Below are 12,381 nucleotides of genomic sequence, written 5' to 3'. Positions count from 1 at the left end.
TCTTTCCACACACTGTTCTCCAGAGAATCACCACACCAATCTAAATCCAGCTTAGTGTCCAGTTTCAGGCTCTTTCCTGGGTGACCAACACCAGGAATGATCTTTATCTCCAGGAGAGACTTTCCTGCCCTCACCTATCTATGGAGTTACAAATTGATCCTTATCGCCCTCCTTTAGAATTACTGTGTCATACTATCCCCCAGGAGACATGTGTACACATGTAGTATCATAGTTGCTCACTGTCATTCAGCAAGGTGATGATCCAACCAATATTTACAACTGGTCTTGAAAATTCTAGTCCACGTTCTACGGACTCCTCTCTGCTGTCTCTCCCTGCCCCCAACCTCCTTTATTTTTCAGTCACTGCCTACACTCTGGTAAGAGACTAAAGCTGAGCGCAGTGGCCCTGCTGGTACCTTGTCTATTCTGGACACCATGAATGGTTTCTTGACAAAGGCAATACGAGCATCTGTGTTCAGAGCAAGGAACTCCTGCATCTCCTCACTGTTAGTGATCTCCGGAATGGCACAGAGTTGCTGCAAAAGACAAAAAGGATTTCAAAGAGAAATTCCCAGTCTCCAGGTCTCTCTGGCTTGGCTGAGGTATCTGGTAATTAGAATGAGAGCACAGCAGAAGCAGAAGGATGCTGACCTTTAGAAAGGATTCCAGGAGGCTCTTACGGGCTTCTACTCTGTCACTATCCATGTTTCCAAATGGAAGATCTGGAAAGAGCTTTTTAGGACCTTTCACATCTTAAAAAAACAAAACAGAAACACAAACTCATTCACTTAGCATTCACAGAGAGATATTCCATATAAAACACATCATATATGTAAAGAAAATAAAACTGTTGGATATATTCCTGCAATTTTCCTATTTCAGGGGTTCCAAATATATCCCAAGGATATAGTACATGCAATCTACTCTCGTTATCAGTGTTCATACTAAGGTACAGGAGACCATACATACAGTGGTTCGACATGAGGGCTCTGAAGTCCAGTTGCCCAAGTTTAAATTTTTGCTCCAATCCCTACTGTAAGAATGACCATAGGCAAGTTGCTTAATCTTCCTTTGACTTTTTTTTTCTGCAAAGTGAGGATAATGATAGTACCTATCTCATAAGTTGTTAATTAAATGAGCTAATATGTGTAAAGTATTTAGTAGAGAACCTGGCATATGTTTTCAAGCTTGGTTTAGTAGCAACTATTATTATAAAGAAAGAAAATGTATAACTGAAACCTTTAACTTATGCCTAAGCTTATTAAAAGATTTGGGTGATCATCAGTAATTTTTTTTTTTTAAACCATGTAGCTGCTTACTAGCTTATTTTTAGAGTTAAATTTTAGAGACTTATTTTAGAGTTACGTTTTCTTACTCTTACTGTGTCTTATGGATGTCAATTAGCAAACACACAAAAAGACTGGTTGTTAAAGGATGGATGGCAAGCATTTCTGGATACTATTTTAATACTTAAGAGCAATCCATCTATATATCTGGAAAAGTTAATTTAACTCCTCACATTACACCTCATAGACATAGGAGGAAACGTGAAAGTTTCTTAAGCTTACTCTAGATGGGCCCCAGAACAAAGCATTAAATAGCAAAGAAGTGCCTCTGAAAGAATGTGATCACTGCTATCCAGCACAAAAACCCAAAATATCTGAAAGCAAACTGGGGGAACATGGACCCGCGTTCTCCTCCTCCATTTCCCCCCACAAACTAGTAGGCCTCCAGCCTTTTGGATCAAGTGGCTGGATGTGTAAAGCAAGCAGGCAGTCTGGGCTAGGAAAACTCCTGACTTTTGATGAATTTTCTCAGATCTGATTTCTCTTCCAGACGAGTCTGTAGATTCAGGAACTCGCGGTAGCGGCGGTTCACGGTGTGGTAGGCCACCTGCTGCAGGCCACTGCTGTTCTCACCGTCCAGGGCGGTTTCATACTGTTGAAGGAACAAATCTGTTTAGTGCATCACCTCAGTGGCCACACGGTAAGAGCAGAGTAGGGGTAGTGGGAGGGAGATGTTCCTATGCTGTTTCTGAACCTACTAGATCTGATTGTTGCTCTGAGTTGTAACGAATAACTCCTATTCCCATAGCGGCTGAATTAAGGAATGAGAAGCAGTTCCCAACATATGTGGCCCAGAAAGAGAGTTTTGCTATTCTCCATTCCTTTCTTCCATCTCAAAACTCCCTCCTGCAAACACTTTCTTTACTTATAAAAATGGCTACAGGGCTCCTCACAGTGGCACAGTTGGTTAAGTGTCCAACTCCTGCTTACAGCTCTGGTTGTGAACTCATGGTCGTGGGGTTGAGCCCTGTGTCGGGCTCCATGCTTAGAGCCTTGGGATTCTCTCTCCCTCTCTTTCTTTTGCTTGTATGCCCTCTCTCTCGCTCTTTCAGAAATAAATAAATCTTTTAAAGAAAGGCTACATTATTATTTTTCAAATCTCAAAGAATATAAAACAGAAGGTACAACGGCAATAAAAATGATACTGCCTCTTTTGCTCCTAAACTATGGGTTGGACGTTCTAAGAGAATAACCATTTGCCATTGTACTTCATCAGTGATGATTTAGTTAGTTGGAGGTGAAGAGCAAATAGTCCAAAAGAGCTAATGAATAAAATCATTTGTTTGCCTGGAATGCATTAAAGGAACACGTGTTTTTATTTTGCTTTGGGCAGATTAATTATTATTCTTGGAGCTAAGCTGATTTTTTTTTTTCCTGAGTACATATCATCTGTATGATTGGAAGTCACATGAAGACCGAAGATGTTGTAAGGGGTCAAAGTCTGCGGTCTTCAAATGCGTGGAGGGCCAGTAGGTGGGAAAATACAACTTGTGCTGAATGTTCCCTCAGAGCAAACACCCTGAATAGCATGGAAGCAGCAACTCAACTCAGTACAGGGTAGACTTTTTCAGAGAGTAGTTAAGATATAATGAGTGACGTGGAATAACTGTGTCTGTACTTCTTCTCGTTAAGGGTAGGTTACCATTATTGTTTGGGGGAGCTATTATATCGTGGGGCAAGTGATGGAAGAAATGGTGTCTTTGTTGGTGGGACTTAAGGCTGTTTTAAAATTTTCTAGAGCGGGAGAGAAGTGTTCATTATGAACTGACATAAGCAAAGTAGTAATCCCTCAGACCAGCACCGAGAAGGAAAGACCTAGGTATGAGACACAGAGAAAATACAGGGTGGGGCTCTCACACTTGGAGCACCTGGGAGTTTCTATGGAATATTCTGCTCCTTGGGGAACACTAGCCAATACTCATACATTCCCAAACCTGGCTGCACCTCAAAAATCACTTGGGTTGCTCTTTAAATAGATTTTGGATGAAAATTCACAGAAATGCCCTCTTCTTGTTTGGAGGCAGTCTGTCCTAAAGCTAGTTTTAGGGAGCTGCTGCTGTAATTGAACTCACCATCTGCTACATGAACCCCTTCGTATCATCTCTGCCAAGTAATTCCTACTTCTGTGCTTAAACACCTCTAAGAGTGAGGAATTTGCTACCTTCTGAGGTATATATAGGTAAATAAATCTCCTTCCTAAACAAGGTACAAAAGATACTAGTAATTAAGAAAGGAAAGAAAGAAATTCACAGGGATGTTTGGATAGAGAGTTAGTTTCTGGACAAGACTCTGTACGCTGGGAACCACTGAAACACATGACCCTCAGTATCCTAAGAACCCTGAGATTCTAGGATTGTTCCTGTAGGTTCTAAAGAGAACCCAACTCTGCTTTCTTTACAAATAATCTTCAGACCATTCACATATAGATTTCTGTCCAATTGAACCCAGCAAATCAAGTAAGAGGAGCCTCTCTCCCTTAGAATACTAGCTTCATTGACTGTACTTTCCAAACCCATTCCCAGCCCGGAGTGGGTGGCCATAATTCTAATCTTGTTACCTTCACCGTGTAGAGGGTGTATGGGTGGAATCCAGTGCCACTGTGCTCTCGAGCAGTAATGGTACCAGTGATACGAAGGTTCTGGATGACAACCGGGCCATCTGGACTGGTCAGGGGCTCAAAGCTGAAGGTGGCTGAGCTGAGAGGACCGGTTGGAGAGGAAGAAAGCAGAACCTGTGGCAGACTAGGGTCTACGGAGCTCACACCATTGGTGAGATCCTTCTCTAAGCACGAGGGGTGTGGGGGGCAGGTCCTTTCTGGATCTGGCAGCAAAGCTGTAAGAGAGGTGACATCCCCTTGTTCTCCTTCTTTGTCTGCTGCGTCAATGTGGATCTCTGGGCAGGAAGTCAGCATGGAGACCAGCAACCCTGTCTCTGTTCCTGGACCCTCCTCAGCCTCTGCTCCTTCGATTCCTTCAGATCCCTCAACATCCTTAGACTCCAGAGACTGGGGACCCTCTAGGGCACACAGGGCATCCTGGATCCTGTCAGAGAGGAAGTTGCCTGGGGTCATGAGCATGATGGTTTCTTTGCTCAGTTCACACAGCGGAGACTCCAGCTCTGTGTCTTCACATAGGAACAAAGGGCCTCGAATGTCTGGCTGTAAGAAACGGGAGGAGTTGTTTCCTACTTTTCGTTCTTCTGTCACCGCACCCAGTTCTCCCTCTATGGCTTCGTGGCCCTCTTCAACGTCTGGGGAGGGGTGGGAAGGCCCGTCTGGCTCACTACAGCTCAGCAGCACCGGCGGTGCGCCTGGAGAAGGGGCCCTCACTTCTGGCAGACTCTGTACCTCAACAATCAGTGGCAGAGACGTGGGCACTGAGGGCTTTTCCAGGGCACTAGCTGCGGACGTGGGTTTAACCACCGCTGCTGGATTATTTCTGGCCTTGGAAAAGACGCCCACAAGGACAAGGTGGATCCAGTCGGGATCCGACAGCTTGCTGATTAGTGGCAAGACTACATTGCAGGTAATGAGCTCCACCACCACGTGGCGGCCAGTGCGCGTCTCCAAGTGCGGCTTGGGCACCAGTCCCTGAAGCAGCACGCTCACCAAGCCGCGCGTATAGGCCACCTCGGTGCTGGGGTTCTGCACGGCCGGGTGGGGGGCAGTGGCTCGGCAGTAGGCCTCCCAGAGCCGCGAGGGCTCGGCTGTACCACTGCGCTCCGCGGCCACCGCTTCCTTGGCCTGAATAAAGCTCTGCAGGTGACAGCCGCACAGGGTCAGCACCCTGCGGGCAAGGGCCTGGCTGTCCACCACGCCCATCCTCCTCCGGAGCTCCCGGACCAGCCCTCTCATGGCGGCCTCCATTTCCTCCTCAAAGGCCGGCTCCTGGCTCACCGAGCGGTACCAGGACGACACAAAGTCCCGAATAATCATCTGGATGGTGCGGTCGATCTCCTGCTCCAGCTGCCTCTCGGCCTCGGGGCTCGCGGGGCAGGAGGCCACCGGGATGAAGCGCTCCAGGTGCAGTCGGCCCGAGGCCCCCACCACGGCGTCCGAGCCCAGCCACCCGCCCAGCAGCGCCAGCAGCGCAGACAGGACGCACAGCAGCCACACGTTCACCAGCAAGTGGATGACCAGGAGCCAGCCCAGCACGATCCCCGCGGCCACCAGCTTCCGGCTGCTCAGCAGGCTGGGGAGGCTCCAGCTGGACTGGGCCGGAGCCTCCCGCGGCGGGGACACGGTCTCTGCCTGCATGGCCGGCCGGCCGGACGGATGGACGGACGGACGGCACCGACGATCGATCGGCCTCTTTCTACTCCGGGTGAGTCAGGGGTCGGGACCTGAGCTGTGCACGGAGACCAGGATATCGGGGGGCGGCTCGGGCGCCTCGGCTCTGGGCCCTCGGCGTCCTACAGGCGCTGCAAACAGACAGAGGCGGCCCTGCCTGTGCCCCTCGCTCCCGCCGGGCCCAGACGGTGCTGCCTTCCTAACGCGGGGTCCGGGAGCCTCCACACCACTGGGGGGAGGGGCAGGGATGCTGGAGCCTCCGCACGGCCGGGGGGGGGGGGGGGGGGCAGGGATGGTGGAGCCTCCGCACGGCGTGGTGGGGGACAGGGATGTTGGAGCCTCCGCACGGCCGGGGGGGGGGGGAAGGGGGGCAGGGATGCTGGAGCCTCCGCACGGCCGGGGGGGGGGGCAGGGATGGTGGAGCCTCCGCACCGCCCGGGGGGGGGGGGGGGGGGGAGGGATCCGGGGTCCGGGAGCCCCCGCGCCCAGCACTCACCGTCGCCGAGGGCCGGGTCACACAGCGCCGGGGCGCGCCGGGAGCGAGCCGGGAACGAGCCGGGAAGGGCGGGGCCCAACGGCGTCCCCCGCGCCCTCGGGGGAGCCTCCGCCAGGCCGACCCGGCGACCGCGCGGGGCTCCCGGCTCCCGACCCCGAGGCCGGCGGCCCCGCGACTGCTTCCGGGTGGCGAGGGCGGAGCGGGGCATGCCGGGAGCGCGGGCGGGCTCCCCCTGCTGGTGCGGGGCGGCGGCGACGGCGCGGAGCCTGGGCGGGCGGGGCCCAGCGGGGCGGCGGGACCGAGCCTTAAGGACCAGATGATCCGGTTGCATCCTCGGGGCGGGTGCCGGGTGCTGGGTGCTGGGTGCTCTCGCTTCCGAGTGTGCACCACGGCCGCGTCTCCATCCACCACCTGTCGGACACCGAGGCTCCTCCCTCGGCGGCGACTGTGCACGTTGCTGCTGAGAACACTGCGCTTCACTGCATCTGTATCTTTGGGGTGAATCCCCAGCAGTGCAATTGCTGGGTCGTAGGGCAGGTCTATTTATGACTCTTTGAGGAACCTCCACACAGTTTTCCAGAGTGGCTGCCCCAGTTCACATTCCCACCAACAGTGCCGAGGGTTCCCCTTTCTCCACATCCTCTCCAACATTTGTGGTTTCTTGTCTTGTTAATGTTCCCCATTCTCACTGGGGTGAGGTGGGATCTCATTGTGGTTCTGATTTGTATTTCCCTGAAGGCCAGTGATGCGGAGCATCTTCTCATGTGCTTGTTGGCCACGTATGTCTTCCCTGTGAGATGTCTGTTCATGTCTTTTGCCCATTTCAGCATTGGATTGCTTGTTTTTTGGGTGTTGAGTTCAATAAGGTCTTCATAGATCTTGGATACCAGCCCTTTACCTGATAGGTCATTTGCAACTATCTCCCCCCATTCTGTAGGTTGTCATTTGGTTTTGTGGACTGTTTCTTTGGCTGCACAGAAGCTAATCTTTTTTTTTTTTTTTTTAAGATTTATTTATTTATTTACATATTTATTTATTTATTTATTTATTTATTCATGATAGACATAGAGAGAGAGGCAGAGACACAGGCAGAGGGAGAAGCAGGCTCCATGCAGGCAACCCGCCACAGGACTCCATCCCAGGTCCCCAGGATCAGGCCCTGGGCCAAAGGCAGGTGCTAAACCGCTGAGCCACCCAGGGATCCCCAGAAGCTTCTTATCTTGATGAAATCCCAAGAGTTCATTATGCTGAGTGAAGTAAGTCAACCGGAGATGAACAAACATTATATGGTCTCATTCATTTGGGGAATATAGAAAATAGGGAAAGGGACTACAGGGGAAAGGGGAGAAAATTAGTGGGAAATATCAGAGAGGGTGAGAGAACATGAGAGACTCCTAACTCTGGGGAACGAACAAGGGGTAGTGGAAGGGGAGGTGGGCATGTGGATGGGGTGATGGGGTGACAGGCACTGAGGGGGGCACTTGATGGGATGAGCAGTGGGTGTTATACTATATGTTGGCAAATCAACTCCAATAAAAAGATATACAAAAATATTACTAAATGAAGCTGGCCACATCTCTTGCTACTTAGGCAAACTCTCACTGATCCAGTTTGTGTTAATCCCATGTGGACATTCTTTCATTGGCCTAACACATTTTAACATTTACCCTGCTTCCTCCAATACACCCCCTGCAGCCCCCAAAACATAACTCCCCTACCTTGTTTTCAGGAATTGCAGAACACGAGGCGTAAAATATTAATACAGAGATAGATTTATTCCTTATATTTCATATGCTGTGTAACAAAATCCTATTTGTGATTTGGGGGTTATTTGCTGGTGGCATTACCCAAGCGATCAGATATTTTGAGGATTTGATGTATTCAGTCACTGTGAATAGGTACTGTGGACGAATCCAGCAGTCCTTGTCCTCCAGGACCTAGCAGGTAATTGAGGAGACAAGTTCCTGCATTGTGAATGGATAACTAATAACGCAGGTCAGTATGGTATACAGTAAAATGCAAAATCTTATAGATATTCAGGGGAAGGACAGATCACTGTGGGTGGCAGTGGTTTAGAGGGAACCTCACAAAGAGGGTAGCCTTTATGTTGAATCTTCAAGGGTGACAGTTGGTTTCTAATCCCCTCCGCGTTGTCTTCCCCCATTCCCCCTAAAGAGAGATGTATTTTTCAGACAATCCTCAAATGTATCTGCTTTGAAATCTTCACAGACAGAATTACCTACAGGAAGATTGACTACCTGGCAGTAGAGCTGACCATGCATAAGAATGTCCCAGTGTCACGTGAAGCCAGCTTTCTTCCTCATCTTCGTCCCTACCAGCTCTGCCTGCAGTGTGCCTATCCTTTTTATTTTGGCACAGGATGCATTTCATTTGTATAGAGCTACTTATGATTGCTCAGCTTCAGCTTTCTCTACGAAATTAGCAGGCTTCATCATTACAGCGTCAGTTCCCAGATGTTTAGAGGAATCTTCAGGCAAAATCCAACCAAACACTGTGCCAACAAGGAGCAAACATATTGTAGCTTCTCTCATTTGTACTGTTAGGACAAAGATTTCGTTTGAATACAAAAGGAATCATCATTTAGATGTGAGGCATAGTTAGTGCCTATCAATGGTAACACAAATAGTCTGATTTAGGACAGAATGTCCACGAAGCTAACCGGACACATTCTTGAGACCCCAGAAAGTTGCCCAATGTTTCCATGGCACAGACCACGTCACTGCTGCTGTCCTTCCCGCAAAAAAAAAAAAAAAAAAAAAAAAAAAAGTAATATAAGAAGTGGGTGCTGCCTCCTTTGTCTTCCCAGACCATTTCGTTGTTCTCAGTTAGAAGGACAATTAGATCCCGATGATGCTCTGGAGAAATATACCTGTCGCTTAGCCAAGAACTAAAAGAAGCGGATGAGAGAGAGACCAATGCGATTCTGAAGATTTTCCTGTGACCGTTCAGAGAGAAAGTTTACTCTGCAGCATAATCTGAGTGTTCAGGGCAGTAAGGAACTGACCTTGTAAGTGGGCACTATGCCACCTGACCAGATGGCCTGGAGCACGGAGGTAGCCAAGAGTGCCTTCCTGATTCTGAAATGGATTTGATGAAATAGGACTCTCAGATGAACATGCCAGTGCACTTGTCATTTTGACTGGAATGAGTTTCTGCCTAGAGATCTGGGACCAGCCTTAGTCTCCAAACAGATTAATCACAAGGAGGAGGTGAGAGGCAGAACTGATGTTTGGTGCTGGTGACGGTGTGTATATGTGGTGGGAGGAGGCTGGCTGTTTGGCCACATCACTCACCATCTCACTAAGTCCTTCCCACTTTCCTTCTTACCATTTCTTAAAACATTGTAGGCAACATCCTGGTTGGAGATTACAAGACAAATAAGACACAATAATTCACCACAAGAGACTCTCAGTCTAGTTAAAGAAGAAAGACACATAAACAAGTCAATGTAATAAAACATTCTCATGCGTGGTATGACAGGTGCAGTAGAAATATGTGTAATAAAATGGGAACACAAAGGAAAGGTGGTCAATTGGGGAATTGGTGGTGTCAATAAATTCTTCAGAGAAAGTTGGGAAATGTTGGAAAAAGAAAAAGAAGTAAGTTATTTTAGGTGAATGGAGGATAGAGAGAGCAAGGGGATGAGAGAAGGAAGGTCTGTTAGGCAGAAACAGCAGAGAGAAATAAGAGGAACAATGAGAACAAGGGGCACTGCATCAAGGGGGCCATGCTGGAGGCAGGTCATGCCATACCTCAGTTTTCTTTCAAAAATAGAAGTCAAAGAAACCCACTAAAGAGAGGACTAGTGATGGGGCAGGTGACTTGGTTTAGAATTATTGCTATGAGGAACAGAAGGAGAATAAAGAGGGACTGAGGACCTAGCTCAGGTTAGGACCTTGAAGTCTTGAGAAGAGAGCTGTTAACATTCTAAAATCATTGTGTCCAGGTGTCTAGGAAAGGAAATGAAGCCAGGAAAGAGACAATCAATTGTGAGAATAGGGTTAGTCGTACTGAAAGACTAGTGAGCCAGAAGAACAAAAGCTTGTGATTAGAAGTTGGTTTGTTGGAGACTGTGTTAGTTTCCTATTGCTGCTCTATCAAATTACCATAAACTTGGTGGTTATAGCAATGTAAATTTTTTTCTCAACAGTTCTGAAAGTCATAAATCTAAATTCAGCTGGCAGCGATGTGTTCTTTCTGGAGTCTTTATGGAAGAAACTGTTTTCTTGCCCTTTCCAGGTTCTAGAGGCTGCCTGCCTTCTCTTGCTCTTGGTCACATTGCATTGACTTCTGCTTCTGCTGTCACTTCTCCTCCTCTCATCCTGACCCTTCTGCATGTTTCTTTTTTTTTTTTTTAAGATTTTATTTATTTATTCATGATAGTCACACAGTGAGAGACAGAGAGGCAGAGACACAGGCAGAAGGAGAAGCAGGCTCCATGCACCGGGAGCCCGATGTGGGATTCGATCCCGGGTCTCCAGGATCACGCCCCGGGCCAAAGGCAGGCGCCAAACCGCTGCGCCACCCAGGGATCCCCCCTTCTGCATGTTTCTTATGAAGACCCTTGTGATTATGTTGAGTCCTCCCAGATAATCCAAAGTTATCTTCTGATCTCAAGATTCTTAATCACATCTGTAAAGGTCCTTTTGCCATAAAAACGTAGTCACAGGTTCTGGGGATTAGAGTACGGACATCTTTGGGGGTCATTATTCAACTGGATGCAGAACCAAAATATCCAGAGATGAAAATCTTGTGACCTTGAAGTCTGCGTGTGGCCACATAATGAATTCCTGGAGTAGAGTGTAGATAACACATTAGGGCTGAGGAAGAAATTTTGAATCTTGTTTTTGAGAAGGATGACCTATGTAGCATAGAATGTCATTGATATTAGAATAGTGAGGACTGAGGTCTTGGTACAAAAATTCTCAGTAAATGAGGAGGATGACCAAAATAGAGTGTGATAATACCAAAATAGGAAGGGGAAATTTTTTATAAATTGGAAAACAAGTTACCTGGAAGAAGCCATGAAGATGCCTTAGATACAGTGTTGTAGAATACAGTGTTGTAGAATACAGTGTTGTAGATGCCCAGGGGGCAGCAGAGAGTATGGCATCTTAAGGGGAAATTACATCTCATGTATTAATTCATTCATCCATTCATATATCCATTCATCCATTCATCCAACAGGCATTAGGCTAAGTATTGGGAATTCAAAGATGGACTTTGTATGACTGTATAGTGCCGCCTTCAGTCCAGGGCATGATCCTGGAGTCCCGGGATCGAGTCCCACATCGGGCTCCCTGCATGGAGCCTGCTCTTCCCTCTGCCTGTGTCTCTGCCTCTCTCTCTCTCTCTCTCATGAATAAATAAATAGAATCTTAAAAAAAATAAAGACCACTCATTTAGGATGAGGGCCTACCCATATAACTTCATTTAATTTTAATCACCAGAGAAACAATCAGTATATATGTGTACACATGCATATAGATGTAGATTCACTGTAAGAAATTGACTCTTGCTAGTGAGGCTGAGAAATCCTGTGATCTGCTACTGGATACCCAGGAAAGCCAATGGTATCATTCAGTCTAAGTCTAAAGGCCTGAGAACTGGGGGAGTCAATTATGTAAATCCCAGTCTAAAGCCTGGAGAAGATGAGATGTCCCAGCTCAATCTTTGAGGCAGGGGAAAAAAAAGAGTGAGTTCATTCTTCCATCTGTTACACTATTTAGACCCTAAATGGACTGGATGATGCCAATCCCCATTTGGAAAGTCAATCTACTGAGTCCATTGATTCAAATACTAATCTCTTCCAGAAACACCCTCACAGACACACCCAGAAATATTTTTTAACGTGGGCACCCTGGGACTAGTCAAATTGACAGGTAAAATAAACTACTACAAGGCCTTATTTCTAAGCACAGTCATATTATGAGGTGTATTATGAGGTGTACATATTATGAGGGTTAATACTTCACTATATGAATTCTGGGAAGACACAAAGCAGTCCATAATCGTTCCTTTCTGTCTGTGGGTTAAGTGGATGGTCACATTTTGATGATCAGGATACTGAAAAGGAGGGTGATAGTTTTTTGGTTTTTTTTTTTTAAGATTTTATTTATTCATTCATGAGAGACACAGAGAGAGAGAGAGAGAGAGAGAGAGAGGCAGAGACATAGGCAGAGGGAGAAGCAGGCTCCATGCAGGGAGCCCAATGTGGGACTCAATCCTGG

General features: G+C 47.5%; 1 protein-coding gene and 1 long non-coding RNA gene across 6 annotated transcripts in view; one reads left to right on the top strand and one right to left on the bottom strand.

The window, feature by feature from the left end:
- SNX19 (sorting nexin 19) overlaps positions 1-6,271 on the bottom strand; it is a 40,719-nt gene extending 34,448 nt beyond the window's left edge. For both annotated transcript variants that reach the window (XM_038535622.1, XM_038535623.1), the window contains exons 1-5: positions 6,131-6,271; positions 3,904-5,765; positions 1,800-1,938; positions 652-752; positions 417-536 (exon numbers count right to left, since the gene is read on the bottom strand). In XM_038535622.1, coding sequence (XP_038391550.1) covers positions 417-536; positions 652-752; positions 1,800-1,938; positions 3,904-5,601 — 2,058 coding nt within the window. In that variant the 5' untranslated portion in view covers positions 5,602-5,765; positions 6,131-6,271. The remainder of the gene's footprint in view (positions 1-416; positions 537-651; positions 753-1,799; positions 1,939-3,903; positions 5,766-6,130) is intronic.
- A 1,057-nt stretch (positions 6,272-7,328) lies between these two features.
- LOC111095780 overlaps positions 7,329-12,381 on the top strand; it is a 112,509-nt gene continuing 107,456 nt past the window's right edge. For 2 of the 4 annotated variants that reach the window (XR_005359045.1, XR_005359046.1), the window contains exons 1-2: positions 7,610-8,125; positions 8,360-9,360. This is a non-coding gene — a long non-coding RNA (uncharacterized LOC111095780). Of the gene's footprint in view, positions 7,387-7,609; positions 8,126-8,359; positions 9,689-12,381 lie in introns of those variants that run through there. The other 2 variants (XR_005359044.1, XR_005359043.1) reach the window with 2 other exon arrangements.

Source organism: Canis lupus, chromosome 5 (genome assembly GCF_011100685.1).
Source record: "Canis lupus familiaris isolate Mischka breed German Shepherd chromosome 5, alternate assembly UU_Cfam_GSD_1.0, whole genome shotgun sequence".
Lineage (NCBI taxonomy): Eukaryota > Metazoa > Chordata > Mammalia > Carnivora > Canidae > Canis > Canis lupus.
This window is presented reverse-complemented; position numbering and strand designations above follow the sequence as displayed.